The 26899-nt window shown below is 54.6% G+C and overlaps 1 protein-coding gene and 1 long non-coding RNA gene across 17 annotated transcripts in view; one reads left to right on the forward strand and one right to left on the reverse strand.

The window, feature by feature from the left end:
- Window positions 1–26899, forward strand: part of NCOR2 (nuclear receptor corepressor 2) — a 267487-nt gene that overhangs the window by 84967 nt on the left and 155621 nt on the right. For 15 of the 16 annotated variants that reach the window (XM_051972629.1, XM_051972638.1, XM_051972635.1 and 12 more), the window contains exons 3-4: window positions 2314–2441; window positions 20154–20325. In XM_051972629.1, coding sequence (XP_051828589.1) covers window positions 2314–2441; window positions 20154–20325 — 300 coding nt within the window. Of the gene's footprint in view, window positions 1–2313; window positions 2442–19240; window positions 19306–20153; window positions 20326–26899 lie in introns of those variants that run through there. The other variant, XM_051972639.1, reaches the window with a different exon arrangement.
- Window positions 11835–12585, reverse strand: LOC127545387 (uncharacterized). The gene is made up of 2 exons (XR_007949644.1): window positions 12192–12585; window positions 11835–11934 (listed from the first exon to the last, which is right to left on the reverse strand). It is a non-coding gene; the product is annotated as an uncharacterized LOC127545387 (long non-coding RNA).

Raw genomic sequence — 26899 nt, forward strand, 5'->3', positions numbered from 1 at the left:
GTTTTTCTGAGAGCATCCTGTGCATTATTTCTTGTCGCACAATAATATTCTTTCATAATCACGCGCTGTGATTTGCTCCGCCGTTCCTCAATCGATGAGTATTTCCATCATTTCCAGTTCCTTGCCCTCAGAAAAGAGCGGCTATGAATATTTTGGTCCAGATATGTCTTTTTCCTTTTTAAAATCTCTTTTGGGATCGAGACGTAGCAGTGGTGTTTGCTGGGTGAGAGGGTATGCACGGTTTTACGGTGCTTTGGGCATCGTTCCAAATTGCCCCATAGAATGGCTCAATCAGTCTGTAACTCTACCAGCAGTGTGTTAAGGTCTCATTTTTCTCCCATTTCCTCCCGCATTTGTCATTTTCCTTCTCTGTCCTACTAACCAATGTCGTAAGTACTTCAGAATTGTTTCAATTTGTTTTTCTCTAATCATTAGTGAGTCATAGGTAGTTCATATCTTTTGATTATTGTCAATTGGGGGAATGATTCTTATTTTCATAAATTTGACTCCGTTGTCTCTATTTGAGAAATGTGGTCTTTATCAGAGAAACATATTTCAATTTTTTTTCCTAATTACTCTTACTTAACTGTATTTCTCCCGTTGATTCTACATGTGTGTGTGTGCAGGACAGTGTGCATACATGTATGTGTGTGCAGTGTGCATACATGTGTGTGGGCAGTGTGCATACATGTGTGTGCGTGCAGGACAGTGTGTGCATGTGTGTGCGTGTGCAGTGTGCATACATGTGTGTGTGCAGTGTGCATACATGTGTGTGCATGCAGGACCGTGTGTGTGCATGTGTGTGTGTGCAGTGTGCATACATGTGTGTGTGCAGTGTGCATACATATGTGTGTGGGCAGTGTGCATACATGTGTGTGCATGCAGGACAGTGTGTGTGCATGTGTGTGTGTGCAGTGTGCATACATGTGTGTGCAGTGTGCATACATGTGTGTGGGCAGTGTGCATACGTGTGTGCATGCAGGACAGTGTGTGCGCATGTGTGTGTGTGTGTGTGTGTGTGGGCAGCGTGCATACATGTGTGTGGGCAGCGTGCATACATGTGTGTGTGGGCAGTGTGCATACATGTGTGTGTGGGCAGCGTGCATATGTGTGTGTGTGCAGTGTGCATACATGTGTGTGGGCAGTGTGCATACGTGTGTGCATGCAGGACAGTGTGTGCGCATGTGTGTGTGTGTGTGTGTGGGCAGCGTGCATACATGTGTGTGTGGGCAGTGTGCATACATGTGTGTGTGGGCAGCGTGCATACATGTGTGTGTGGGCAGTGTGCATATGTGTGTGTGTGCAGTGTGCATACATGTGTGTGGGCAGTGTGCATACGTGTGTGCATGCAGGACAGTGTGTGCGCATGTGTGTGTGTGTGTGTGTGTGTGGGCAGCGTGCATACATGTGTGTGTGGGCAGTGTGCATACATGTGTGCATGCAGGACAGTGTGTGCGCATGTGTGTGTGTGTGTGGGCAGTGTGCATACATGTGTGTGTGGGCAGCGTGCATACATGTGTGTGTGGGCAGTGTGCATACATGTGTGTGCATGCAGGACAGCGTGCGTGGGCAGTGTGCATACGTGTGTGTGCACGGGACAGTGTGCATACATGTGTGTGCGTGCGGGACAGCGTGCGTACATGTGGGGGGGCAGTGCGTGTACATGTGTGTGTGTGTGGTGTGTGCACACATGTACACCAGCCCTTCCCACGGCTCCACAGGACTCTGGGAAGCCTGAATCCAGCCCGGGCCTTTGTCTTCAGCCGGTGGCGGGGCTCGGCCCATCCCGCTGTTCTCTCAGCACCTGCTTCTTTCTGGAAACTGGGGCTGGGAGCAGGGGGGGTCTGGGACGTGGATTCGGATCCCGCCTTAGAGCCCCCCATTGTGAGCACCAGAGCAGCCTCCCCCACCCCCTGCCCGCTGCTCTCGGGGCTGGGCCTCGAGCCCTGGGCCCTTTGCGGCTGTCCCCTGGCCCTCGGGGGCGCCCTTCCTCCCGCAGCCGCTCGCCCTCTGCTTCCTGCGAGGAGCTGCCCTGTGTAACAGCCCGGGCCCCCGCACAGGAGGGCGGAGCTTTGTGCAGGGCCTGGCTCGGGGTGGGGGCAGAAAGGTCCAGGTTCAGGTCCTGCCTGGGCCACCCCGGGGCAGCGGCCCCTCAGCTCCTGCCTCTGTTTCCTGGCTCGGCCGTGAGGCCCCGGGGCCGCTCTCGGGGCACGGGCTGGGGGCGGGGCGGGGCTGGGGCCCGAACCCCGGCCTGGTTTGGTGCCCCCCCCACTGTCACCCACACTAACCCTGGCTCTCCCCCTCCTCTCCTAGGAAGTGGGCCTCCTGGAGTACCAGCACCATCCCCGGGACTACGCTCCCCACCTGTCCCCAGGATCCATCATCCAGCCCCAGCGCCGGCGGCCTTCGCTGCTGTCCGAGTTCCAGCCTGGGAATGAGAGGTGAGGACGGGGCCGGGGCTGCTTCTGGGGGGCTCTCGGGGCACGTGGGACCCGCCCCTGTGATTCGGGGCCTTCCAAGGGCCGCCCTGGGCCCAGCCCCCCACTCTGCTTCTCTCCTTGGGGCCCGCGCTCACCTGGGACTCTGCCCGGGGCCTTGGAGCCTGAGAGGAAGGAGCAGTCGGGAGGGAGAGCGAGCCCTGGATGCCCCGTGGGAGGGAACTCCCAGGAGAGGAAAGCCCCTCCCCTGACGCAGGGCAGCACCTTCCCAGTGTTTGTCCCGGTCTGGAAGGTGCCCCCAGCTCTAGGCCCTCCTGACTTGAGGCTCCCTCCGCTCTGGGTTCCATAACCTGGCTCTCCCCGGTCCTTCTGCGCCGCGCTGCCCACCATGGCCCTCCCTGGAGCCGACCCTTCGCCATGGGGAACGCTCCCCTGCTGGTTTCCCTGGTCTCCAGGCGGGCCCAGCAGGGGAGCCTCCCCTCCTTCCTGGAGAGGCCCGAGGGTCTTCCCGTTTGCCCCCCACAGCCGGGGGGGAGCCCCCCGTTACTCACTCTCCTGTTGTGTAGTTCACTTTTACAACACCTGCGGGGGAAGCAGAGAGGCTTCTGGGGTGCAGGGGGAGCCTCGAGTGCTGGCTGACATGTTTGGACCCCCAAGACTGACAAGCAGTGAGGGCTGGAGGGACCCCGGCTGAGGCGGGGGCTCAGGGAGGGGGGAGAAGGGAAGTCCAAGCAATGAATAAGCCTTGGGGGGGGCTTAGTGGGGCCCAAAGGCCTTTGCCATCTGCGAAGCACCTACTGTGTGCCAGGAGGCCATTGAGGACACAGGCAGAAAACAGGGTCGAGCCCATCCTTGGGAGAAGGAGCAAGGGGGGTAGACAGGCCTGGAGCTCCTGATTCTCACTGCGAGCTCGCCATCCATGCCCACGTAGGGCAGGAGCTGGGGCCGACACTGGGGGGAGCCCTTGGAGCCTCTGTGGGGGGTGGGGAGGGAGAGAAGGAAGGAGAGGAGCAGGAGGAGGAGGCAGCATGGGCGGGAGGGGACTGGGGAGCCAGCTCTTGGCAGCAACTTAGTCTTAAAGAGTCCATCCTGTGAGAGTGAGGGGCTCCTTTGGCGGCTGCCAGACTGGCCGGGCCCTGGGGGGCGGGCATAGACCCCCATTCCCTGCCTCAGTGGGGGGCTGGCGGCCTGTGTCCGTCTGTCCGTCCCAGCTGGGGCTTTGGGCCTGCCGGCGTGTCCCTGCCGGGGCTGTTCGCCTTTCCAGGTGGCTCTGCCCCTCCGTCACCTGGCAGTGCCAGCCTAACGGATTCTGTGGGCGGGCAGGGAGAGGCTTTCTCCCGATGGCAGGGGCAGTGTCTGTTTGGGAGGCTGGGGAGGAGGAAGGGAGGAGCCTCCCAAGCTGGGAAGAGCCAGGCGAGATGGGAGCCCTCCAGCCTCCTTTCTTCCCCAAATTCATGTGGGAAAATAACTAATGAAAGGAACAGCTGGAGGCAGCTGGGCTCGGGCTTCCTGTGTCGGAGGAGGCTTTTGGGAAAACATCTTTTAGGCGATGCTGGGAGGGCGGGGGCCTGTGCAGGGGCTCCCCCTCCCCCAGCCTGCGCTGAGCAGAAGCCTCCCTTTGATCCGAGACCTGTCCCTCCTCCCCTCCCTGGGCGGGCGGGAAGCAGCTGGGGCCGGGGAAAGAATGCTGGCCCTGGAGCCCCCGGTCTCAGGCCACACTCCTAGGCCAGGGGCCGGGCCGCCCTCCATCCTCTGAAGTCAGGGAGGCCTTTCAGGCGGTCACCCACCCCCCGGCCTGGCCCCTCCTGGCCGGAGGGGCAGTGGGGCGCGCTCCCAGGCTCTGGAGTCCGCAGTCCATCTTGAGGACCTTGGAGACCGAAGTTGGGCTCCTTGGCGTCGGGCCCTGGGCCGGCTCTCGGGCAGCTCTGGTCGCCGGGCCCCTTAGGAGTGCTGAGCTTTAACCCCGTCTCCCAGCCCCCTCCTGGGGGTCATTGTGTGTTGGAATCCTTACTAACTGCTAACTAGTTAGAGTTGATCTAATCTTACAAGAAGATGTTTTGGCCAGAACCTGAAACAAGGTACTAAGTAGAGCTAATCAATACAAGGCTTGTGTTCACACCTTTACTCATTGGAGTTCAATGAGTTCACACCTCCCTTGAAGTTCTTTGGGCCAAAGAGCACTATGGGAGAAAACCCATAATCCCTCTCTCTGGAAGGAGCATAAATAGGCCAATGGGCCAGTCGAAGGAGTTCTGGAGAGGAAGACGCTACAAGTGGAGATTTCACGGGAATGACATGAAAATTGGAGCTGGCTGGAGGCTGAAGAAAGCAGAGGCAGAAGCAAAGGACAAAGCGGCAAGAGCTCTTGGAACCAAGCAGAGAGATAGGCCTCTAAGCTAACCGGGTTATATTGGAGACAATAAAAGAGTTGAACTTTTATCACCTGGCTGCGTTTTGAGAAGAAGAAGCTCACCACAATTGTGAGTGACCTGTGAGAACCTCTGCCTTCTGCAGACTGCCGGGGATCAGCCCCCACCCCCCCTTCGTACGTTCCTTTGTGGCACTCATTACAGGCTTTGGCACGAAGTCGGTGCTTCATAAATGTGATGGACGGCGACTGGTGATTTAGTACTCAGAAGACAGGGAGGAGGTTCCAGAGCACGGGGAAGAGGTTCCAGAGCATCAGGGAGGGGGTTCCAGAGCATTAGGGACAACTCCTCAATTTACAGAGAGATTCAGGAATTGGCCCTAGGTCACCCAAGTAGTAAAGAGTGAGTCAGGATTGTTGTTCGGTTGTTTTTCTCCCCATGACCCCATTTGGGTGGTTCTTGGAAAAGATTCTGGAGGATTTTGCCATTTCCGTTCACTTTACAGATGAGGGAACTGAGGCAGACAGGATTAAGTGACTTGACCAGGGTCACATACCCAGAGTGCCTGAGATAGGTTTGAATTCAGATTTTTCTGAGTCTGGGCTGGGTGCTCTAGTCACTGTGCCACCTGGCCACTAAGGCAGGGAGGATTACTTTGGAAAAGAAGCCTTTCCAAATGGGTTCCTTTCCAAGGAACCAAAGAGTTTTTTTTTTTTTTTTCCTCAGAGTTTTTAAAACTTTTTTCCAAATCCATGTAAAGATAGTTTTCAACATTCATTTTTGTACAACTTTGCGTCCCAAATTTTTCTCCTTCCCTCCCTCCCTCCTTCCCTCCCTCCCTCCCTCCTCCCCTCCCCAAGACAGTGAGCAGTCTGACCCAGGTGCATTTTGTGTAATTCTCTTGAATGTATTTCCATATTTGTCATGTTGTGCAAGAAAAGTTGGACCAAAATGGAAAAAACCCTGAGAAAGAAAGAGAACACAAAGGAACAGATGTGGAAGTAGTGCGCTCCCGTGCACACTCGGCCTCCGGAGCTCCGTCTGTGCTTGTGGATGCCGTTTTCTACCACAGGTCTGTTGGACCTGGTCCGAATCAGCTCATTGTAGACGGGAGCCCCGTCCATCGGACTTGATCCTCTGATAGCCTTGTTGTTTCCGTGTAGTGCTCTCCTGGTTCTGCTCCCTTCACTGCCTTCATATAAGTCTTTCCAGGTTTTCTGAAATCAGCCCACTGACCAGAACAATAGTGTTCCATAACCTTCATGTGCCATGGCTCATTCAGCCATTCCCCAGCAGACGGGCATCCGCTCAGTTTCCAGTTTCTTGCCACTACAAAAGGGCCGCCACAAACATTTTGGCACACGTGGATCTCTTTCCCTCTTTGACGATCTCCCAAAGACTTATTTAAAAAAAACTTTTGAAATTCTATTTTTCTTTTAAATTCCCTTAATTTTTAAAAACATTAGTGAGGGTTTCAGCCAGATGAGTGATTTTTGTCTTGTGGGTATCTCCTGGGGCGGAAACTGTCCACACAGGCCCGTTGGCCATTCCCACTTACCTGGAGCCCCGAGTGGTGAAGAGATATATGGCAGATGGAGTGTTCAGAAGTAATGGGGGGCTGCCCCGGGGGCGCTGAAACTCTTAGCAAGAATATTTTCAGGGGCTCCCTTGTGGGATATGGCTTAGACAGTAGCATAAGGGTGGGGAGGGACTTGGCGTCCACATCCTTCATTTGGCAGGTGAGGAAACCGAGGCTCTGGGAGGGTCATTAGATTTCCAAGGTCACTCAGGCAGCTAAGGTCACTAAGGCCCTGGCTGGAGTCCACCTCCCCCCAAGCTGCTGCTACGGGACCCACAGAGCCCTGGAACCCAGGCTTTCTCGCTTTGCTTATGCCATGCTGCCCCCCCCCCCCCGACAGTTTGCTTACATAAAATGTATTTTCCTAGAAAAATGTGCTACTCTTTCTAGTCCTCCCCCTGACTTCTCTTGTTTGCCATGTCAGTCCTTGATTCCCCTTTTTGAGAGAGACAGAGACAGAGAGACAGACAGAGACAGAGAGGGGGGTGGAGACAGGGAGAGAGACAGAGACAGAGAGGGAGAACAAGAGAGAGAGACAGAGACAGAGAGAGAGAGACAGAGACAGAGAACAAGAGAGACAGAGACAGAGAGAGACAGAGACAGAGAGAGAGAGACAGAGGGAGACAGAGAGCAAGAGAGAGACAGAGGAAGAGAAGGAGGGAGGGAAAGGGAGGGGGGGGGCAGAGACGGGGAGAGAGAAGTCCCCCTCTCCCATGATCTGCAAGGGCATCACCTGTTCTGACAAGCCCCTCCAACACACTCTGGGCCGGGCCCCAGGACTGCTTGGGTCCCTGGGACCATGGGCCACCCATCCTTTGGCTTAGCCTAATGTTGAACTCCAGCGATTGCTCAGAGGGGGAGAGGGGATGCCCTTTGCCTGTGAAATGCCTTCCTTTGTAGGTAGTCGGGGGCTGGGTGGGATTCTGTCTGTGGCCCCTGGCTTTGATCCCTGTCTGCGTCCTCTCTGGGGTGAAAGCCCCTGTGCCTTCCACCACGGGGGACAGTTGGACTCAGTAGACAGGTGCCAAGGTCCCATAGTCCTTTGTACTTCCTGGACGGCTTTTATAGGAGAGTTATGGCCAGCGGCCTTGGATTTCAACCCAGCCTCCTCCATTTATTGCATGTGTGACCAAGAGCGACTTTTCACACTTCAGTTTCTTGATCTGTGAAATGGGCATCTTGTATTTCAATTTATTTTTTTTTATTTTTTTTTAATTTTTTATTTAATAATTACTTTATATTGACACTCGTTTCTGTTCCGATTTTTCCCCCCCCTCCCTCCCTCCACCCCCTCCCCTAGATGGCAAGCAGTCCTTTATATGTTGGATATGTTGCAGTATATCCTAGATACAATATATGTTTGTATTTCAATTTTAAAAATTTATTTCTTTTGGCATCCTCTTCATTTCTAAATATGTTCCCGCCCACCCCTAAAAAGCAGGGAGGGGGAAGGAAAGTAGTTCAGAAAAATAAACCAGCCCAAGGGAAATTGAAAAAGTATGTGTAACGTTTTTCCTTCAAAATCCCTGACCTCTGTAGGGACTGTGTAAGATACTGTTATCCACCCCCTCATCTGGTAACAAGGAGCCAGGGAACTCAGAGCCAAGAATCAGGTTCTGGTCTTGGGTCTGTCCCTGTCCCTGTCCCTGTCCCTGTCCCTATCCCTGTCCCTGTCCCTGTCTCTATCCCTGTCCCTGTCCCTGTCCCTGTCCCTGTCCCTGTCCCTGTCCCTGTCCCTGTCTCTATCCCTGTCCCTGTCCCTGTCTCTGTCCCTGTCCCTATCCCTGTCCCTGTCTCTATCCCTGTCCCTATCCCTGTCCCTGTCTCTATCCCTGTCCCTATCCCTGTCCCTGTCCCTGTCTCTATCCCTGTCCCTGTCCCTGTCCCTGTCCCTATCCCTATCCCTGTCTCTATCCCTGTCCCTGTCCCTGTCTCTATCCCTGTCCCTGTCCCTGTCTCTATCCCTGTCCCTGTCCCTGTCTCTATCCCTGTCCCTGTCCCTGTCTCTATCCCTGTCCCTGTCCCTGTCTCTATCCCTGTCCCTGTCCCTGTCTCTATCCCTGTCCCTGTCCCTGTCTCTATCCCTGTCCCTGTCCCTGTCTCTATCCCTGTCCCTGTCCCTGTCTCTATCCCTGTCCCTGTCCCTGTCTCTATCCCTGTCCCTGTCCCTGTCTCTGTCCCTGTCCCTGTCCCTGTCTCTGTCCCTGTCTCTGTCTCTGTCTCTCTTCCTCCCTCTTCCTGTCTCTCTGTCTCTGTCTGGGATCACGCACTGTTACAGAGTGAGGGAGCAGGCCGGATGTGTGGAGGGACTCCCCGCGCCAGAAGCTCCCACTCACTAAGGGCCCTCCCTCTGGTACCCGAGGCGCACAGTCTCCCCAGGACAGAACGGCCCCGGAGTTCCCGCTGTGCGGCTGCCAGGAGATCATCTAATTCAAGCCCTCGGCGGAGCTTCAGAGCCGATCGTGCGGACCCGAGACTTTATGTGGGGCACGGCTGGCGAGGCAGCTCTGCTGATTCAGATCAGTATCTGCTCTAATTAAATTTTCTTTTCAATTAGCAAAAATCTCTCCTCTCCTGTCGCCCCAAAGCCCAAAGAAACCTCCCGGCGGCCCGCGTGGGGCGGCTCCCGCCTGCTCTGCAGCTTCCCGGCCGGTGGCCCTTGCCAGGGGCCCCGTCTGCCTATGGGAGGGGTAGGGTCTGAGCCTCCCCTCGTGTCCGCCTCCCGCTGTCAGCACGGCGCTGCCCCGCGCCCTGGTCTGCAAAGGAAGGAGGACGTCGCTCTGGGCCTCGGGAGGCCCTTCTGTCTGTCTCCAGGCCCCGATCCCCGGACGGGGCCAGGCCTGCGGAAGGCACAGGAGCAGGGGTCCTGGTAGCGAGGCAGCGTGGGGACGGGGTCCTGGCTTTGGGACTGAGTCAGGAAGAGAGTCTGGCCCAGAGCCTGGGCGAAAATCTTGGAGGGGAGGGGGAAGAGGAGGAGAGGAAGGGGAAGGGGAGGAGGAAGAGAAAGGAAGAAGGAGAAGAAGTGGGGGGGGGAATGGAGGAAGAGGAGGGGGAGCAGCGCTGTAATCTTTCCCTTGGAGGTCAGTTCTAAACCAGGAGCCTGAGAACTTCGTAAAAAATATTTCCACGTCGGCGTGCCAGTGTGGTTGATTTCTTCTGCCATCTGCTTATTTCCTTTGATGCATTTAAAAGTCCAGTTATGCGATGCAGGGTGCTAGCACCCGGGAGCCCCTCAGAGGGGCAAGCCCCACTTCGCGCCCCCCTGCCCCCACTGCTTTGGGGAGAAGGCTCAGGGGCATTTGCCCACCCGCTTGCCCTGCCTCGCCACCTGAGGTCCTGAGTTTGAACTTATTTATTTCCGCGGCCCCAGGTGGCGCTTTCAGACAGCTAAGAGGCTTTTCGAGGGGCTTCCCGGGTGCTTAGGGCTGTGCTGAGCTCCTTGCTTTCACAAGCTCAGGCATGGGGAGACCCGCGTGGTTTCTCTGCAGCACCGATGGCCAGTCAGCTCGGAGGGGAAGGCAGGAACAGGTGGGCTTTGAGGGGAGCCCCCTCCCTGTGCCCGGAAAGGCAGCACTGGGAGAGAATGGCAATGACTCCTTTCAGCCAGAGCTCCGCTTCGGGGCCTGGATGCAGAGACCAGTGGGGAAGGGCCTGGCAGGGCCCTCGCTGCCCCAGTGGCTCTCCTGGGCCCGCCCGGCTGCGGGCCCCCATCGCTTCTCCTTTCCCTCCCCGGGCAGCGCTTTGTCGTCGCTCTGCCCTTCGCCATCGCCGGTACAGACGGACACCGCCGCGCCAAGGGGCAAAGGCCGAGGAGGGACCGAGCCGGGCTGCAGGCGACCTGGCAGACGCTTAGCGAGTGACCCCTGAGGCAGCAGCGCGGGGTGGGAGCCGGCCCTCCCCCACCCCAGGGAGAGTGAACTCCGGCTCCTGGGATCCTGGGCGCCGGGCATGGGACACAGAGCCACGTGGGGCCACCCCTGCCCTCGAGGTCTCCAGGGGGAGAGACGAGAGGGAGTCCCCAGGGGGCCTGCAGAAGGTGACCTGGGGGCTGAACCTGGAGGCAGGCGAGGAGGAGCGCCCGAGTGGGACGTGGGGAGATGAGGGTGTAGGCCCGTGGGGAAGCGGCCAGCGGCCGGGAGGGGCCTGGGGAGGCCCCCAGTGAGTGTCCCAGGCTCCTCAGCGAGGGCGCTCCCACTTCCCCCAGCCCCGGGCAGCTTCCAGTGGATAGGAAAAGCCCTTTTAAAGCCCTCTGGCTTTCCCGGTGAGATCTGGGGCCGCCCCGGGGCTCTTTGGCAGGGAGCCTGGTTTGCTCGTCTGCCTCCCTCCCCCCCCTTTGGTGTTTCTCTCGGAGTTGACCATCCCGGCGAGGCTGTTCAGTGCGCGGCTGATAATGAGAGATGAATCTCGGATCCGCCGTGAGTCAGAGGCTCCATCTCCGAGACGGCTCCCGCTGGAATCGGCCCGCTTGCCATCTCGGCTCCTTCCCGGCGGGGTAACTCTCCGGGGCCTGGGCCGGTGGCCGTGGCCTCCTTCCCATTTGTGCGGACTCGTGGGAAGCGTTAGCCGGGAGAAGCCGCGTCTGCCGGGCGAAGCCCCCGCCCTCGGGGGAGGCTTCCTGGCTCAGCTTGTCTGGGGCTGGTGTCTCCCCGAGGACAGGCCCAGACTATCCCCAGCACACAGTAGGTGCTTCATGAATGCTGGGGGACTGTTTCAGCTCCCGTTTCTCAGTCCGAGGACTCGGTGTTCTGGGCCGCGCCCCTCCCGGTCCTGCTAGTCTGCTGCCCGCGCAGTCTGTGGGTCCCGCCGCCTCCCTGCCCACTCCGGGGCCTCTGGGGACTGAGTTCTGAGTAGAGATGGACAAGCCCGAGCCAGATGTCACGTGATCTGCATCTCCCTACCACTGTGCATAACTCAGGCTCAGCTGTCGCTTGCTTTTTCTTCTTCCACTCCCTCCTTCCTCCTTCTTTCCCCCTTCCTCTTCCTCCTCCCTCTTTCCTTCTCCTTCGCTTCCTCTTCCCCTTCCCCTTTCTTTTTCCCCTTCCTCCTCTGCCTCCTTTTCCCTCCCATCTCTCCTCCTTCTTTCTTGTTGGAATCTTACTAACTGCTAAGTAATTAGAGTTGATCTAATCTTACAAGAAGTTGTTTTGGCCAGAACCTGAAACAAGGTACTAAGTAGAACTAATCAAGACAAGGCTTGTGTTCCCACCTTTACTCATTGGACTCCACAAGTATGCTAGCTTCACAAAGTACACTTTCTAACTTCAAGAGAGTTCACACCTCCCTTAAAGTCATTGGGCCAGAGAGCACTATGGGAGAAAACCCATAATCCCATTCTCTCAGAAGAGGCAGATAAAAAGCCAGCGATGAAGGATCTATGGCAGAATACCTTTTTTCCTCTTGGCTGGCTGATCGCGCTGGACTCGAGAGGAACGACTCTGGTGCAGAGAACACTTTTGACGGACTTTAGTGGAGCTACGCCAGAAGCCCTCTCTCCGCGGCAAATTGGTGGCTGGGCCCCCCAGAAGGAGATAAGAGAGATCTTCCATCTCTGTTGGAGGCAGAAGAAGGCAGAGGCAGAGGCTGAAGGACAGAACCTTTGGATTTGGAGACATCCGAAGGGCTCTAAGCCTCTAAACCGGCTGTCCTCTGAGAACAAACTCCAACATTTGAACTCTTAACACTTTCTCCCTCCCTCCTTTTCTTCCCCTTCCCTCTTCCTCCCCCTCTCTCCTCTCCCTCCTCCCCCTTCCTCCCCTCTCCTCCCTCTTCCAGAAGTCATGGAGCCCCTCTGTCCCCCACACTGACCATGCGACCAGGCCTCCCCATTTAGCCTCGTTGCTCGTTAGGCAGACCTTCCCCTGGACCTCTGGGGCCCTTCCCGCAGCTTCTCAAGCACTGAGTGGGCGCCGGCCCCCCTGCTGGCTCCCGGCGGGTGACGCTTTGGGGCTGGAGCTCTTCCCCGGGCTCCTGCCCTGCTTTGCGGTTCTGCTCTGTAGAAGTGACGGTTTCCTGCGTAATCCGGGCGTTGGATCTGGTGCATCAAAAGGCATGATCCCGAGGAGGGCCCTCAGGCCCCCTGCCGCCCCCCAGGAGTCCACAGTGTGCCAGCAAATAAAGGACCCCCCTTATGTTCTGTATCTGCCGCAGTTACCGGGCAACCGGAGACCGTACCATTTCACGGGTGGGGCCGGGGAGGGGAGGGGAGGCTGAACGCCCTTCATCTAGGAGAGAACAGACAGGGCCGTAAGGTCTTTTCTTTCTTTAGCAAGAATTAAAAAACTGCCCCTGGTATCTTGAAATCTCGAAGCCCGTGCCCTAGTGTAAAGGCTCCTAAAAGGATAAAGGAGGGCCTTCGAGGCCATCCACCCATTGCTCCCTTTGTTTTACAGAAGAGGAAACTGAGGCTCCAGGTGAGGTGTCTCGGCCGAGGCCGGGCACAGGAAGCGGCGAGAGCAGTTTTGCACTTAAGGATTCTGCCCCAATTGTGAGATTGTTTCAGAGACTCCCAGAATGTCTCAGGTTCTGGGCCCCCTGGGCCTATTTCTAGAAGGGCCTGGGCTCCTCCTCAGTGGGAAATGGAGCACGTGGCAGGGAGCTGCAGGACAGATTGCTGAAGGAGAAGGGGGGGGGGAAGGGAGCAGAGGAATCGTGGGGAGCCTTGGGGGTGCCCAAGTCCCAGCAGAGCCCCATCCCCCAGGGGCTGCTTATTCTCCGGCCTCCTCTGGACTGGGGGGCCTAGAAGAGATCACCTAGTCAGGTCCCGCAGGGGTGGGGGCCAGAGCTTGGGGGGCCATTCTGCTGGCCCCGCGCCACTGCTTCTGAGAACAACAATGCTCTCCGAGGGGCTTGTGAGGCCCTGCGCCCAGCCTGGCTCCTGAGAGAGGGGTTCCGTTATTTGTCGGATGGGGGCGGTTGGGGAGGAAGGGAACCTCCTGGAGCAGCAGGAAACAGTTTGCAGTGTTATTAACCAAATTTTCTTTTATTAGGTGTGAAACTTGGGAGGTGGGGGTGCATCTACATTAGCAGGCACCAAGCCTGGGAGGTGGGGGCGCGTCTACATTAGCAGGCACGAAGCCTGGGAGGTGGGGGCGCGTCTACATTAGCAGGCACCAAGCCTGGGAGGTGGGGGCGCGTCTACATTAGCAGGCACGAAGCCCTCCTGCTTCCCAGGTCCCCTTGTAACTTTCTGGCTCCTCTCTGCTAGTTAGAGGAGCGGCCTGGGGAGCACGGGGCGGAGGTCAAGGGGCGGGACTCTGTTCCTGCTTCTGGCGTAGCTCCACTGAAGTCCGTCAAAAGTGTTCTCTGCAGCAGAGTCGTTCCTCTCGAGTCTAGCGCGATCAGCCAGCCAAGAGGAAAAAAAGTGTATTCTGGAATGGCTGTCTCGCCTTATATGTGAACCTTCTGAGAGAATGGGATTATGGGTTTTCTCCCATAGTGCTCTCTGGCCCAAAGAGCTTTAAGGTGTGGACTCCTTTGAGTAAAGGTGGGAACACAAGCCTTGTCTTGATTAGTTCTACTTAGTACCTTGTTTCAGGTTCTGGCCAAAACAACTTCTTGTAAGATTAGATCAACTCTAATTACTTAGCAGTTAGTAAGGATTCCAACATCTCCCCCTTTCTTTTGTTTTAAAACATAGGGGGTTTCTGAGGGGGTACACATAAATCCATCAATATGGGCCAGAACTTTGTAACAGATATACATGGTATATATAAATCCATCAATATGGGAGGCATTATACATAATTTACATGAGCACATAGCAATATAACACAGGCTAGTAGTAATGTAACAAATAACAAGAATCAATCTGAAAATTTACACATGTCCATAAGTCCTAGAAACAGTCCAATAGGATTCCATTGTCCATTAGTTCATGTGCCAGGAATCTAATAATTCTTATGAGCACAATCGCAACAGAACCACCTGATATTTCTTGGGTCTTCTCCTTTGTTTCAAGGGTCTGCTCCATCTTTCTGCGATGGACAAGGCGAATGCGGCTCGTAGGCACCCATCTGATTCCTTCTCCACCTGTAGAGATGCAAGCAAATCCTCTCCCCCAAGCAGTTAGCCTATCTGGTCCCTTCCATTCACCACTTTCTGGGTCTCTCCACATCACCTGGCGATTATCTAAAGATAGTGGAGCTGCTCGCACTGGACACTGCTCTTCTGGTGGGTTATAAAACCTGTCTGCTGGAGCCAGTGCATCTTTATCAAAGATTAAAAAATTAATGGTATAGAGAACTAAATTTAGAAGTTCTCTAGGGTTACCCGTGGCTCCCCCTTTCTTTTGTTTTTGGAGGCGTGTCTTAATGTCTCTGTTTCTTCTTTCTACTATTGCTTGACCTTGAGGATTAAAGGGTATGCCAGTAGTGTGTAAAATCTTATACTGTGCACAAAAGTGTGCAAAATGTTTGGAGGTGTATGCAGGACCATTGTCTGTTTTTATTTCTTGTGGCACACCCATAATTGCGAATGCTTGAATGAGGAATTCAGTGACCACTCGGGCTGTCTCTTTTGCTGCTGGTATGGCAAAAGTGAATCCTGAAAAGGTGTCTACCACAACGTGGATAAAAGACAGACGACCAAAAGATTTATAATGAGTCACATCCATTTGCCAGATTTCATTGGGTCTCAAACCACGAGGGTGTTCTTCCCTGGAGGCAGTGTAGGAGCGTGGAAGGGAAGGCAAGCTGTACAGCTTTTCACTATGCTCCTAGCTTCTTCTCTTGTAATCCCAAACTGTAAACGCAAAGCTCGAGCAGCCTGATGGTATTTAGAATGGGATTCCTGGGCCTCCTGAAATAAAGGCGTACTGGCTAACATAGTTAAAAAGGCTATCTGCCTTTGAATTTCCATCAAAAATAGGACCTGGAAGTCCACTATGTGAATGGACATGCAGGATATAAATCTTTCCTGGATGCTTTCTCACTTGCTCTTGAAGTTCTTTAAAGAGCTAATATATATTAGAAGCTGCAAATTTTATTTGGGCTGTGGCAATTCTTTGTACCACACCTACTGAATAGGCTGAATCAGATATTATATTTATGTCGCCTGGGTAATAAGTGAGAGCTAGCATGATCGCATATAATTCGTTCTGCTGAGTGGACTGAAAAGGAGTTCTGACTACTCTTTTTACGGTTAGATCATGAGAGTATACAGCACAAATATTTTGTTTGGCTGCGTCTGTAAAGATGGTTGGTCCTTCAAGAGGAACCTTAGAAACCTTCTCTTCAAAAATCCATTGCCAATTATGCAGTAGTCTGGTTATCTTTAATGGAGATCCATGTGCAAAATTTGGAGCCATGGCCAATAAAATCTGCCACTCTGGGATGGTTTCACAGCATACATTAATTTGTGCATTTGTATAGAAGGTATATATCTTGTCAGGTCTTGTCCCAGATAATTGTACTGCTCGCTTAATGGCCTTTAATAGAATTCTAGCCACAAGCACTGGGTAAGGCGTAAGGCTTTGTTCTGGTTGTGCTGGGAGGTTCGCCCACTCTATCACACTGTCTCCTTGATGAAGGACTGCTGTGGGTGCTTCTTTCGTAGCAAAAACTGATATTTCCAAGGGTTTTTGAGTTACTCTCTCAACTACATTGGATAAAGCCAGTTCAACTTCTCTCAAGGTCTCTTGAGCTTCTTTTGTAAGCCGGCGTGGTGAATTTAAAGCAGTGTCTCCCCTTAAAATGTCATATAGGGGTTGCAATTGATTGGTAGTTAAACCTAATACTGGACGCATCCATTGGATATCTCCTATTAATTTTTGGAAATCATTTAAGGTGTTCAACCTCTCTGTTCTTAAAGACAGTTTTTGTAGTGTAAGTGCCTTAGGATATATTTTGTATCCTAAATATTGAAAAGGAGCATGCCTTTGAATTTTTTCCGTAGCGATATGAAGTTTGTAGTATCTTAGTGTTTCTATGGTTTTTTGTAGACATGCTTCTAGAATTTGTTCCTCAGGTGCACAACCCAATATATCATCCATATAATGTAATAGCATAACTTTTGGAAATGCTTTTCTTATTGGAGCAAGAGCAGCAGCAACATACATTTGACACATAGTGGGGCTGTTCTTCATACCCTGTGGCAAAACCGTCCATTCATATCTTTTATAAGGCTCAGCTAAATTGACACTGGGCACCGAAAAGGCAAATCTCTTCATATCCTCCTTATCCAGAGGGATGGAATAGAAACAATCCTTGATGTCTATAACCCAAAGAGGCCATTCTCTAGGAAGCTGAGTAGGAGATGGAAGTCCTGGCTGAAGAGTTCCCATAGTTTCCATCTGTTCGTTCACTTTTCTTAAATCAGTGAGCATCCTCCATTTTCCCGATTTCTTTTTTACAACGAACACTGGTGAATTCCAAGGACTTAGAGAAGGTTGTAAATGCCCTTGTTCAAGCTGCTCCTGTACTATATCTAATAAGGCCTGAATTTTATCGCTACTTAAGGGCCACTGTTCTATCTATACTGGTGTATCAGTTTTCCATTGGATAGGAACAGGTGAAAGTGTTGGCAGGCCTTCAACAGCAGCCCTGATTAAAAAACCGAAGTACTCATTTTTAACCCCAATTGTTGTAAAACGTCTCTTCCCCACAGATTGATGGGGATTTTTTCAACTATAAAAGGAGCAAAAACTCCTGTTTTGCCTTCAAAAGTCCATCTCATAGGGGCAGCACTAACTTCAGCTGCTATTGATCCTCCTACTCCAGACATATAGGTATCTGCTTTAATCTTTGGCCAGTGACTGGGCCAACTGGCACCTCTAATAACTGTACGATCCGCACCTGTGTCTACCAATCCTTCCAATGGTAGGCCATTTATATAGATCGTGAGCATAGGTCGGTCAGCCGTTACTGCTGCTGTCCAGTATATTCCTGGTTTTTGTGGTCTGGAGTCAGAACCTGGGTGACTATCACGAGGCTGCTTATTAGGATTCTGTATGAGTAAACCTGATGCTACTACATCTCCTGGGTGATAAGTCACACATTGACTACCTGTATTAGTGACTGGGATATTATCTACACATTCCCCAGTTTCCCACATCAGTGTGTGGATGGACACTGTTTTGTACGTACAAAAAGGAGGTGAAATGGTCAAGCTTACTGTGCCTGGAGGTAGGGGATCCATAGGCTGGAGAGGAACAGATTTCACCTCTCCAGGGGGTATCTCAGTTGTCCCAGCTGCATACAGCTCTATTCTCCCCAATTGTAATTCCCTTCTGCCATCAGGTTGCTTCCTGGCTGGTTGACTGTGTAATCCCCTTCTCCCATCATATGGCTTTCTGGCTGATTGGCCATGTCTGGGTACTGGACTTCTAGGCACTCTCTGGGTGCACCATTGGCTGCCATCATGCCCCAAGTGTTTTTTGCCTTGGGCCCCTCATCCCGTTTCCCTGAATCTGTCTGCATTCTGAGGCCCAATGGAAGCCTCTGTTGCATTTTGGACATGGGGTTTGGGGTCTCGTTCTCCCACCTTGTCTTCCCATTCTATCTCTATACCAACATTGAGCTTTCAGATGTCCTACTTTTCCACACTGAAAGCATCTACGAGTCTCTCTGGAAGTCCCTTGCCAAGAGGGATTCTGTCTTCCCATGTTTGGATTTTGGGAAGTCTGCATCATAGCCTGGCTATAAAAGGCACCTGTGCCCACTGTGGCACAGCGTCTTATGAGTTCCTCTAAAGGAGCATCCTTGCGCAGTCCTAGTATAATTCTTCTGCAAACCTCATTAGCATTTTCCTTAGCAAGTTGCCTTATCAAGATGTCTGTTATTGCATTTTCTCCATTTGTTCTTGTGATAGCTGTCTGCAAGCGTCCCACAAAGTCAGCGAAGGGTTCATTTGGCCCTTGTGTTATTTTTGTGAAGGCCCCCCCCCTTGTCGTCTTTATTGTGAAGAGAAGCCCACGCTTTGATAGCATTAGCAGCAATTTGCTGATATGCTGCTACAGAATAACCAATTTGTGCTGCGACATCTGCATAAGGACCCGTACCTGTTAGTAGGTCACAGGTGATTGCAGTATGAACTCCACTTTGAATATTTTGTTGGGCTTGTATCCTACAGAGCTCACTATATTCAGAAAGCCACAAGTAGTTCTGTCCAGGTTCTAGGCATATTTTTGCTATCGATTTCCAGTCATTAGGGGTCAAGATTTCAAAAGACAAATTTTGCAATAGCATCTTAACATAAGCTGATGTAGCCCCATAAAGAGTGCAAGCTTTTTTCAGGTCTTTGAGGATTTCTATATCAAAAGGTGAGTATCTTCTACTTTCTTGACCTGAAGAATTAAACTGTTGAATTACAGGAAAAATGTGGTGTTGAAATTCTGATACATTTTTCCCTTCTTCTCTGGCCTTAATTAGTCCCTTTTGCAATCTACTAAAAGGAGCAGCTGGATGCTGGGGGGGAGGTGCTGGATGCCGGGGGAGAGGTGCTGGATGCTGGGGAGGAGGTGCTGGATACTGGGGGGGAGGTGCTGGATACTGGGGGGGAAGATGCTAGATGCTGGGGGGGAGATGCTAGATGCTGGGGGGGAGATGCTGGTGCTGTCACTGCCCCCCCCCACTACCCCTCCTCCCTCCATCCCGGAGGGTGGAGTTGATGAAGGAGAGTCAATTACCTGCTCCTCAGGTGGGGCTGAGGCTGCCTCAGATTCACCCCACCCTTGAGCCTCACTCAAGTCTCCCTGCCCTGTGGGGATATGGCCATTAATCTGTTCTTTGTCTTCCTCCTTTATCTCAGGCTTCCCCCTTTGGATATCCTGGTATTTTAAGGCCATCTGTATTGTATTGTATAAATAGAACACTGCAATGGAAACTGAACGAGGACCGTTTTCATTGTTATATGCAGACATCTGTTGACCAACCAATGCCCAGTTTTTTAGAGAGATTTGCTTTTCCTCTAAGAACCAAGGGGAGGTGCGTTTTAATGTAGCCAGAAGTCTAGCTGTCTGTCCCCAAGTTACAAGTAGCCCTTGATCTTCTATCAGCTTAAGCATGCTTTCTATAGCACCACTCTTGGATGGGTCTGGGGTTGGGGGGGTTGGGGTGGGGGATGGAGAATCTTTACCTAGGATCTGTCCCATTTCAGCCAAAAAAGGATGTACTCACTCAGTTCCTGGTCACTGGAGACTTCTTCAGTGAAAGTAGGGTCCTTGGTTCCCACGCTTGGGCGCCAAATGTTAGAGTTCAAATGTTGGAGTTTGTTCTCAGAGGACAGCCGGTTTAGAGGCTTAGAGCCCTTCGGATGTCTCCAAATCCAAAGGTTCTGTCCTTCAGCCTCTGCCTCTGCTTTCTTCTGCCTCCAACAGAGATGGAAGATCTCTCTTATCTCCTTCTGGGGGGCCCAGCACCAACTTGCCGCGGAGAGAGGGCTTCTGGCGTAGCTCCACTGAAGTCCGTCAAAAGTGTTCTCTGCAGCAGAGTCGTTTCTCTCGAGTCTAGCGCGATCAGCCAGCCAAGAGGAAAAAATGTATTCTGGAATGGCTGTCTCGCCTTATATGTGAACCTTCTGAGAGAATGGGATTATGGGTTTTCTCCCATAGTGCTCTCTGGCCCAAAGAGCTTTAAGGTGTGGACTCCCTTGAGTAAAGGTGGGAACACAAGCCTTGTCTTGATTAGTTCTACTTAGTACCTTGTTTCAGGTTCTGGCCAAAACAACTTCTTGTAAGATTAGATCAACTCTAATTACTTAGCAGTTAGTAAGGATTCCAACATGCAGGGGGTTCACAGCAAACTGACCACCCCGTGTCCTTTCTCCGCCCCAGGTCCCAGGAGTTACACCTGCGGCCCGAGACCCACTCTTACCTGCCGGACCTGAGCAAATCCGAAATCGAATTCATTGAGACGAAGCGGCCTCGGCTGGAGCTGCTGCAGGAGCCCCTGCTCCGGCCCTCCCCTCTGCTGGCCCAGCACGGCGGCTCGGAGGAGCTCTCCAAGGTAAGAGGAAGCCCCCGGCCTCCCCCTCCTCCCGGGCCGCTGCCCTCCCAGCCTTGGCTGGCCTCCTCCTCCTCGGACCGGGACGTCCGCCCCCCAGGCTGTCCTCGGCGCTGGTGCTCTCGGCCGCCGTTCTCCCGACTCTCGTTCCTTGCATCTGCCCCTTCAGACGTCTGTCTGTCCTTGGAGCCACTTGTCAGTCTGGCTTCTCCTCCGTCATCCTTCTCCCGTCCTTCCCCTCACCCGCCCCCTTCTGCCTCTCGGTGCAGGGGGCCTTGGGCGCCTCTCTCTGCCCCTCGGGCCTGACCCGGCGCCTGGTGCACGTAGCGGGCGCTCGACAGATTTGCTAGTATTGAATTCAGGAAAGTGAGAAAAACTAGGAGAGGAAACCCTGGCCTCGCCTCTGGGGGGTCGGGTGGGAATACCCGTGGGTGGGGCCCTCCGTCCGTGCTTTGAGAGGCCTTTGCAGGCCGGACGCCGCGCCCCCCGAACAGCCAAGACCTTGGGAGGGCCCTGGTCTGAGTCCCGGGAGGGCTTCGCTCCCCCCGCCGGGGCCTTGCTGAGGCAGCCGGGCGGGGCATCCGTTGGTTGGCCCAGGTGCCCCAGGCCGGCGGGATCCCCAAGGGAGCAGTCCCAGTGGGGGCGGGACGGGCCGAGGCCCCCCTCCTGCAGCCCTTGGGGCCCTCGGGGAGATGCGGGCCCCATCACGCTTCCCCGGGGATAACTCCGGGCGGGTTTGGCTGGGACCTTGTCAGCCAGCACGCCCCGGCCCTCCCACGGGGGGCGCTGTGACCCATCTGCAAGGTCACCTCCTCGAGGGCGGGGCTCCGTGGCTCAGGGTGAGCCTGTCTGATGGGATTGGCTGGGGGGGGGGGGGAGGGGGGATTTTGGACCAGACCTTGCATACAGCAGGCACTTAATCAGTGCTCATAGAACTGAATGGGATCACAGGTAGTCAGTGGGAACTAACGCACACACTCCCGCAGGGCTTTCCTTAGCTGCAGGGGCAGCCGCGCCTCGGGGCCTGAGAGAGGGCCCCTCGGCCTGGGCTCGCCCACCTTTCACACCTGGCGTGGGCACAGATGGCGCAGTGTGGGAGGGAAACAGCCGCTCCCGCACTGTGGGGGAGGGGCCCGGCGTGTCCCAGGCGCACGGACGCGAGGCAGCCCCGGGGGCCCTTTCTCGTGGCGGAGATCCCGACAGAGCCGTGGGGGAGGGGGAGAGCCCCCACGGGGGAGGCTGAGGGGCCGAGGCAAAGGAAGGGAAACCGAGTCAGGGAGACCCGCACCCACGGGCCACGGTCGTGTGAAACGGAAGGGCAGCTACAGCGGAACGTCAGCAACTGAGGCGGTGTCGTGTGGCCACACTCGTCCCCTGAAAGGGCGGGTGGGGAGTGCTGGCAGAATGTTGCACAGGGGTCAGAGGCCCTGGGTTCGAGTCCTGACAAGCTTATGGGGGCCTTGAGGCAGGGGGGGTTTGGGGGGAAGAGAGAAAGGAAAGCCTCTTCCCAGGCATGTGCATGTCCACACCGTCCGTGCGTGTCCACACCTCCGTGCGTGTGCACACCGTCTGTGCGTGTCCACAGCTCTATGCATGTCTACACTGTCCGTGCGTGTCCACACCTCCGTGCGTGTCTACACTGTCCGTGCGTGTCCACACCTCCGTGCGTGTCCACACCTCCGTGCGTGTCCACACCTCCGTGCGTGTCTACACTGTCCGTGCGTGTCCACACCTCCGTGCGTGTCTACACTGTCCGTGCGTGTCCACACCTCCGTGCGTGTCCACACCTCCGTGCGTGTCCACACCTCTGTGCGTGTCTACACTGTCCGTGCGTGTCCACACCTCCGTGCGTGTCTACACTGTCCGTGCGTGTCCACACCTCCGTGCGTGTCTACACTGTCCGTGCGTGTCCACACCTCCGTGCGTGTCTACACTGTCCGTGCGTGTCCACACCTCCGTGCGTGTCCACACCTCCGTGCGTGTCCACACCTCCGTGCGTGTCTACACTGTCCGTGCGGTCCACACCTCCGTGCGTGTCTACACTGTCCGTGCGTGTCACACCTCCGTGCATGTCTACACTGTCCGTGCGTGTCCACACCTCCGTGCGTGTCTACACTGTCCGTGCGTGTCCACACCTCCGTGCGTGTCTACACTGTCCGTGCGTGTCCACACCTCCGTGCGTGTCCACACCTCCGTGCGTGTCTACACTGTCCGTGCATGTCCACACCATTTGCACGTGTCCTGCCCGCCCCCCAGGCCATCGGCTCTCTGTGGGCCCCCCTCCAGCAGAGGGCTGGGTCTCTGTCTCAGAGCGGGGGGCCCATCGCCTGTTGTTGCTGCAGGCCCCGTGGCCGGCATCTGAGGCCGGCTTTGGAGCAGCCTGTGGGGGATCTGGACCCCGGTTCTACCGTAGGCCTTAGGAAGCCTATTGAACAGATGAGGACACTGAGGCAGAGAGGAGGTTAGGTGAGCGACCCCCACAGCCAGCAGATATCTGGGGTCCGGTCTGGCCCCAGGACGCGCCCCCCAGTCACCCAAGAAGTCAGCCCTCGGCAGAGGCTGCGCCCCCAGGGCTTGGGCTCACGAGTCCCTCTCTCTGCTCTGGATGCTGCCCCGCCCCTTGTCCCATGAGACGCCGCGGCCAGGGGCTTAAGTGCCCGGCTCAGGCCGAGGGCCAGCGGGCACAGCCGGCGGAGGCCCGGGGCAGGCCGCCCCACCTCACAGTCCCGGTGCTTCCCTTCCAGGGTCGGGGGGACAGGTGCTCCTTTGTCCCCTGGGCCTTCGGGAAGGGCCGGCCAGGCCAGGGTCTGTACAGAGGCCAGGCCTTTCCCACGGGCAGTCAGGGGCCTGAGATGCCCCCCCCCCCGGTTTTTGGGCCCAGGGCCGTCCAGGCCCCCTCTGGTTACACGGATGGGGAGATCAAGGCCCCAGAGTCACCTGAGACCTCTTTTTAGAGAGCAGGGACCCCAGAGCCCAGCCTGCCCCGCCCTCATTTTAGAGATGAGGAGACTGAAACACAGGGCCCCGAAGGTCATGCAGACAGGGCAGAATTTGAACTTGGGCTCTGGTCTGAACCCTTGCCACTGTCTCTGACTGTGCCCCCAGCACCTGGCAAAGGGCCGGGTTGGGGGCTGCGGACTTGTTTGCTGGGCACCCTCCTCGTCCCCTCCTCAGCGTGTGCCAGGGCGGAGGAGCTCAGGGGCGGCCCCCAGGGGGAAGTGGGGGGGGTCCCAGGGGCTCTCTGCGGCCTGAGCAGGAAGGTCGCTTCAGGACAGGCTTGTCCCGCCTCCTCCCTGCTCAGGCCGAGCCAGGCTCCCGGGGCTTGGCAGCGGCTGCAGATGGCAGGGAGGCTGCAGGCTGTCGCCCAAGTGTCTCTGGGCAGCCGAGTGTGTGTGTGTGAGTCTGCGTGTGATTGTGTGAGAGTGGTGTGTGATTGTGTGTGTGAGAGTGTGTGTGGTTGTGTGTGAATGTGTGTGTGAGATAGTGTGTGTGATTGTGTGAGAGTGGTGTGTGAGTGTGTGTGTGTGTGGTTGTGTGTGAATGTGTGTGTGAGATAGTGTGTGTGATTGTGTGAGTGTGATTGTGTGTGAGAGTGGTGTGTGATTGTGTGTGAGTGTGATTGTGTGTGTGTGAGATAGTGTGTGTGAGTGTGTGAGATAGTGTGTGTGTGAGTGTGAGATATTGTGTGTGAGTAGTGTGTGATTATGTGTGAGTGTGTGTGATTGTGTGAGTGTGATTGTGTGTGAGTGGTGTGTGATTGTGTGAGTGTGATTGTGTGTGAGATATTGTGTGTGATTGTGTGTGTGTGAGATAGTGTGTGTGAGTGTGTGTGAGATAGTGTGTGAGTGGTGTGTGATTGTGTGTGAGATAGTGTGTGTGATTGTGTGTGTGAGATAGTGTGTGAGTGGTGTGTGATTGTGTGTGAGATAGTGTGTGTGATTGTGTGTGTGTGGGTGTGTGATTGTGTGTGAGTGTGTGAACGTGGTGTGTGATTGTGTGTGTGATTGTGTGTGAGTGTGTGAATGTGTGTGAGTGGTGTGTGACTGTGAGAGTGGTGTGTGATTATGTGTGATTGTGTGTTGAGTGTGTATGTGATTGTGTGTGAGTGGTGTATGATTGTGTGAGAGTGGTGTGTGATAGTGTGTATGATTGTGTGTGAGTGTGTGATTGTGTGTGTGATTATGTGTGATTGTGTGTTGAGTGTGTATGTGAGTGTGTGATTGTGTGTGAGTGGTGTGTGATTGTGTGAGAGTGGTGTGTGAGATAGTGTGTGTGATTGTGTGTGAGTGTGTGATTGTGTATGTGAATGTGTGTGAGTGGTGTGTGATTGTGTGAGTGGTGTGTGATTATGTGTGATTGTGTGTTGAGTGTGTATGTGAGTGTGTGTGATTGTGTGTGAGTGGTGTATGATTGTGTGTGTGAATGTGTGAGATAGTGTGTGTGATTGTGTGTGAGTGTGTGATTGTGTATGTGAATGTGTGTGAGTGGTGTGTGATTATGTGTGATTGTGTTGAGTGTGTATGAGTGTGTGTGAGAGTGGTGTGTGATTGTGTGTATGTGTGCGTGCATCTGCGTGTGATTGTGTGTGAGAGTGTGTACACACATGTATTTTTAAATAAATGAGATTACTGGGAGAGGTGCTTCACAAATTCCCCGCCCCCTCACCTCCCTCCCAGCAGCCTCTCCGTGAGATCTCTCTCCCCTCCCTACCTCCCGTCTCCCTCCCTCCTCAGTCTGAGCGTCTGGGACTTCCAGATCACCTCCATTAGCTTCTCTTACCTCTCCGCAGCCGACGGGCACTTGGGAGCTCTCATCTGTCAAAGAGCCCCTTGTGCAGGGCTGGCTCAGAGCTTCCCTGAGAGAGGAGTGGGCTCTCCTTTATCCCCCCCGCTCCGGGGGTTTCTGTCTCTTTCTCTTCCCCCACCATCCGTCTCTCTGTGTCTGTCTCTCTCAGTCTCTCTTGCTTTTTCTCCTTTTTTCTTGCTCTTTTTCTCTGTTTCTCTCTTGTTTTCTCTCACCCTTGTACTTTCTCTTTGTTCTTCTCTCTGTGTCTCTGTTTCTTGCTCTCTCTCTTGTTTTCTCTCACTCGTTCTTTCTCTCTTTCTTTGTTCTTCCGCCCCTCTCATGTCCGTCTGCTTGTCTGTCTCAGTTTCTCTCTTGCTTTCTCTCTCTTTTGCTCTTTCCTCTGTTTCTTCTTCACTCTTTCCCTTCCCTCCTTCCCTCCCCACTTGCTGCCTCCCTCCCTTCCTCCCTCTCTTTCTCCTTCCCTCCCTCCTTCCTTTCTTTCTCTTTCTCCCTTCTTTGTTCTTCCTCGTCTATCTGTGTCTTGCTCTCACTCTTTCTCTCATTTCTCCCATTCTCTCTCCCTTCTCCCGTCTTTGTTCATATGTCCTTCCTTTCCCCCCTTTCTTTCCTGTTCTTTGTTTTTCCTTCTCTCCCTCCCCCTCCACCCCTCTCTCCAGTTTCCCATCGGGATGCTGGGTTCTTTATTGTCCCAAGACTTCCCCAAGTTGCCCGTGGAAAATGGGAGCCCGTGGTTTCATTACGGAGAAGGGATTTTTGATCTGCATGGCTGCAGAGCCCGTTTCCTTTTCTCGGAGCTCGTTATCTGGGCTGTAACAGATATCTGGAGGGACCGTCCCTGCTTTGGCGAGCGCTTAATCTGCTCACGCAGGCCGGGCCGCGCTGCTGTGCTGCGGGCTGGGGGTAATTGCAAACAAGCTTTCCGCTTGTTTACTGCCAGAGAGTAATTTCCTCGTGCCCCGGACCCGCGTGATGCCGGCCTGGCGGAGGCCGCAGGGACGCCTTGTGCTCCCTTCTCTCCTTCTGCAGAGGCCGGGGAAACGTCCCCCGTGTGGGACAGGCCGCGGAGGGCCTTCCTGCCCCGGGAGGGTTTGTTGGGAGAACTCGCCTTCACTTGGGGTTGGGCTCCAGGGCCTCTGTCGGGTTTTTGAGACTCAGGCTCTCCAAAAATCTGTCTTGTGGGACTGAAGGCTAATCTGCACGGCTCTTAGAGACCGGGCCGCTCCCCGGGCTCTCCACGCTGCATCTGCTGGGCATGACTTTAGGAAGATGCAAAAAGGAACGGCCCCTCCCCCCAGAGGGAGCAACATTAAAGTGCCTGCTTTGGGTCCAGCCAGAATCGGGGGGAGGAGGGGGCACAGAGAGAAGGGAAGAGACCCGAACCAGACTCTGCCCTCAGGGAGCTTCCATTTGTACGCATGCACATGTGCACGTGCAACCACAACACACACGTGCACACACATGCACACAGCACAGCGCACCCACAGCCCACAACACAATGCACACACAGCACACATGTAACCACAACACATGTACACACGCATGCACACAGCGCACCCACAGCCCACAACACACACGCACACATGTAACCACAACACATGTACACACATGTGCATGCACACACATACCAATGCACACAGACCCCCACACACATGTAGACCACGCAGGCGCACAGACACATAAATAGGCACTACACACACAGACACCTGCACACGTGCACACGCACACATGTGTGGGCACATACACCCCCCCCCCCAACTCCACAGAGAGTAGC

This window comes from Antechinus flavipes, chromosome 1, assembly GCF_016432865.1.
Source record: "Antechinus flavipes isolate AdamAnt ecotype Samford, QLD, Australia chromosome 1, AdamAnt_v2, whole genome shotgun sequence".
NCBI classification, from domain to species: Eukaryota; Metazoa; Chordata; class Mammalia; order Dasyuromorphia; family Dasyuridae; genus Antechinus; species Antechinus flavipes.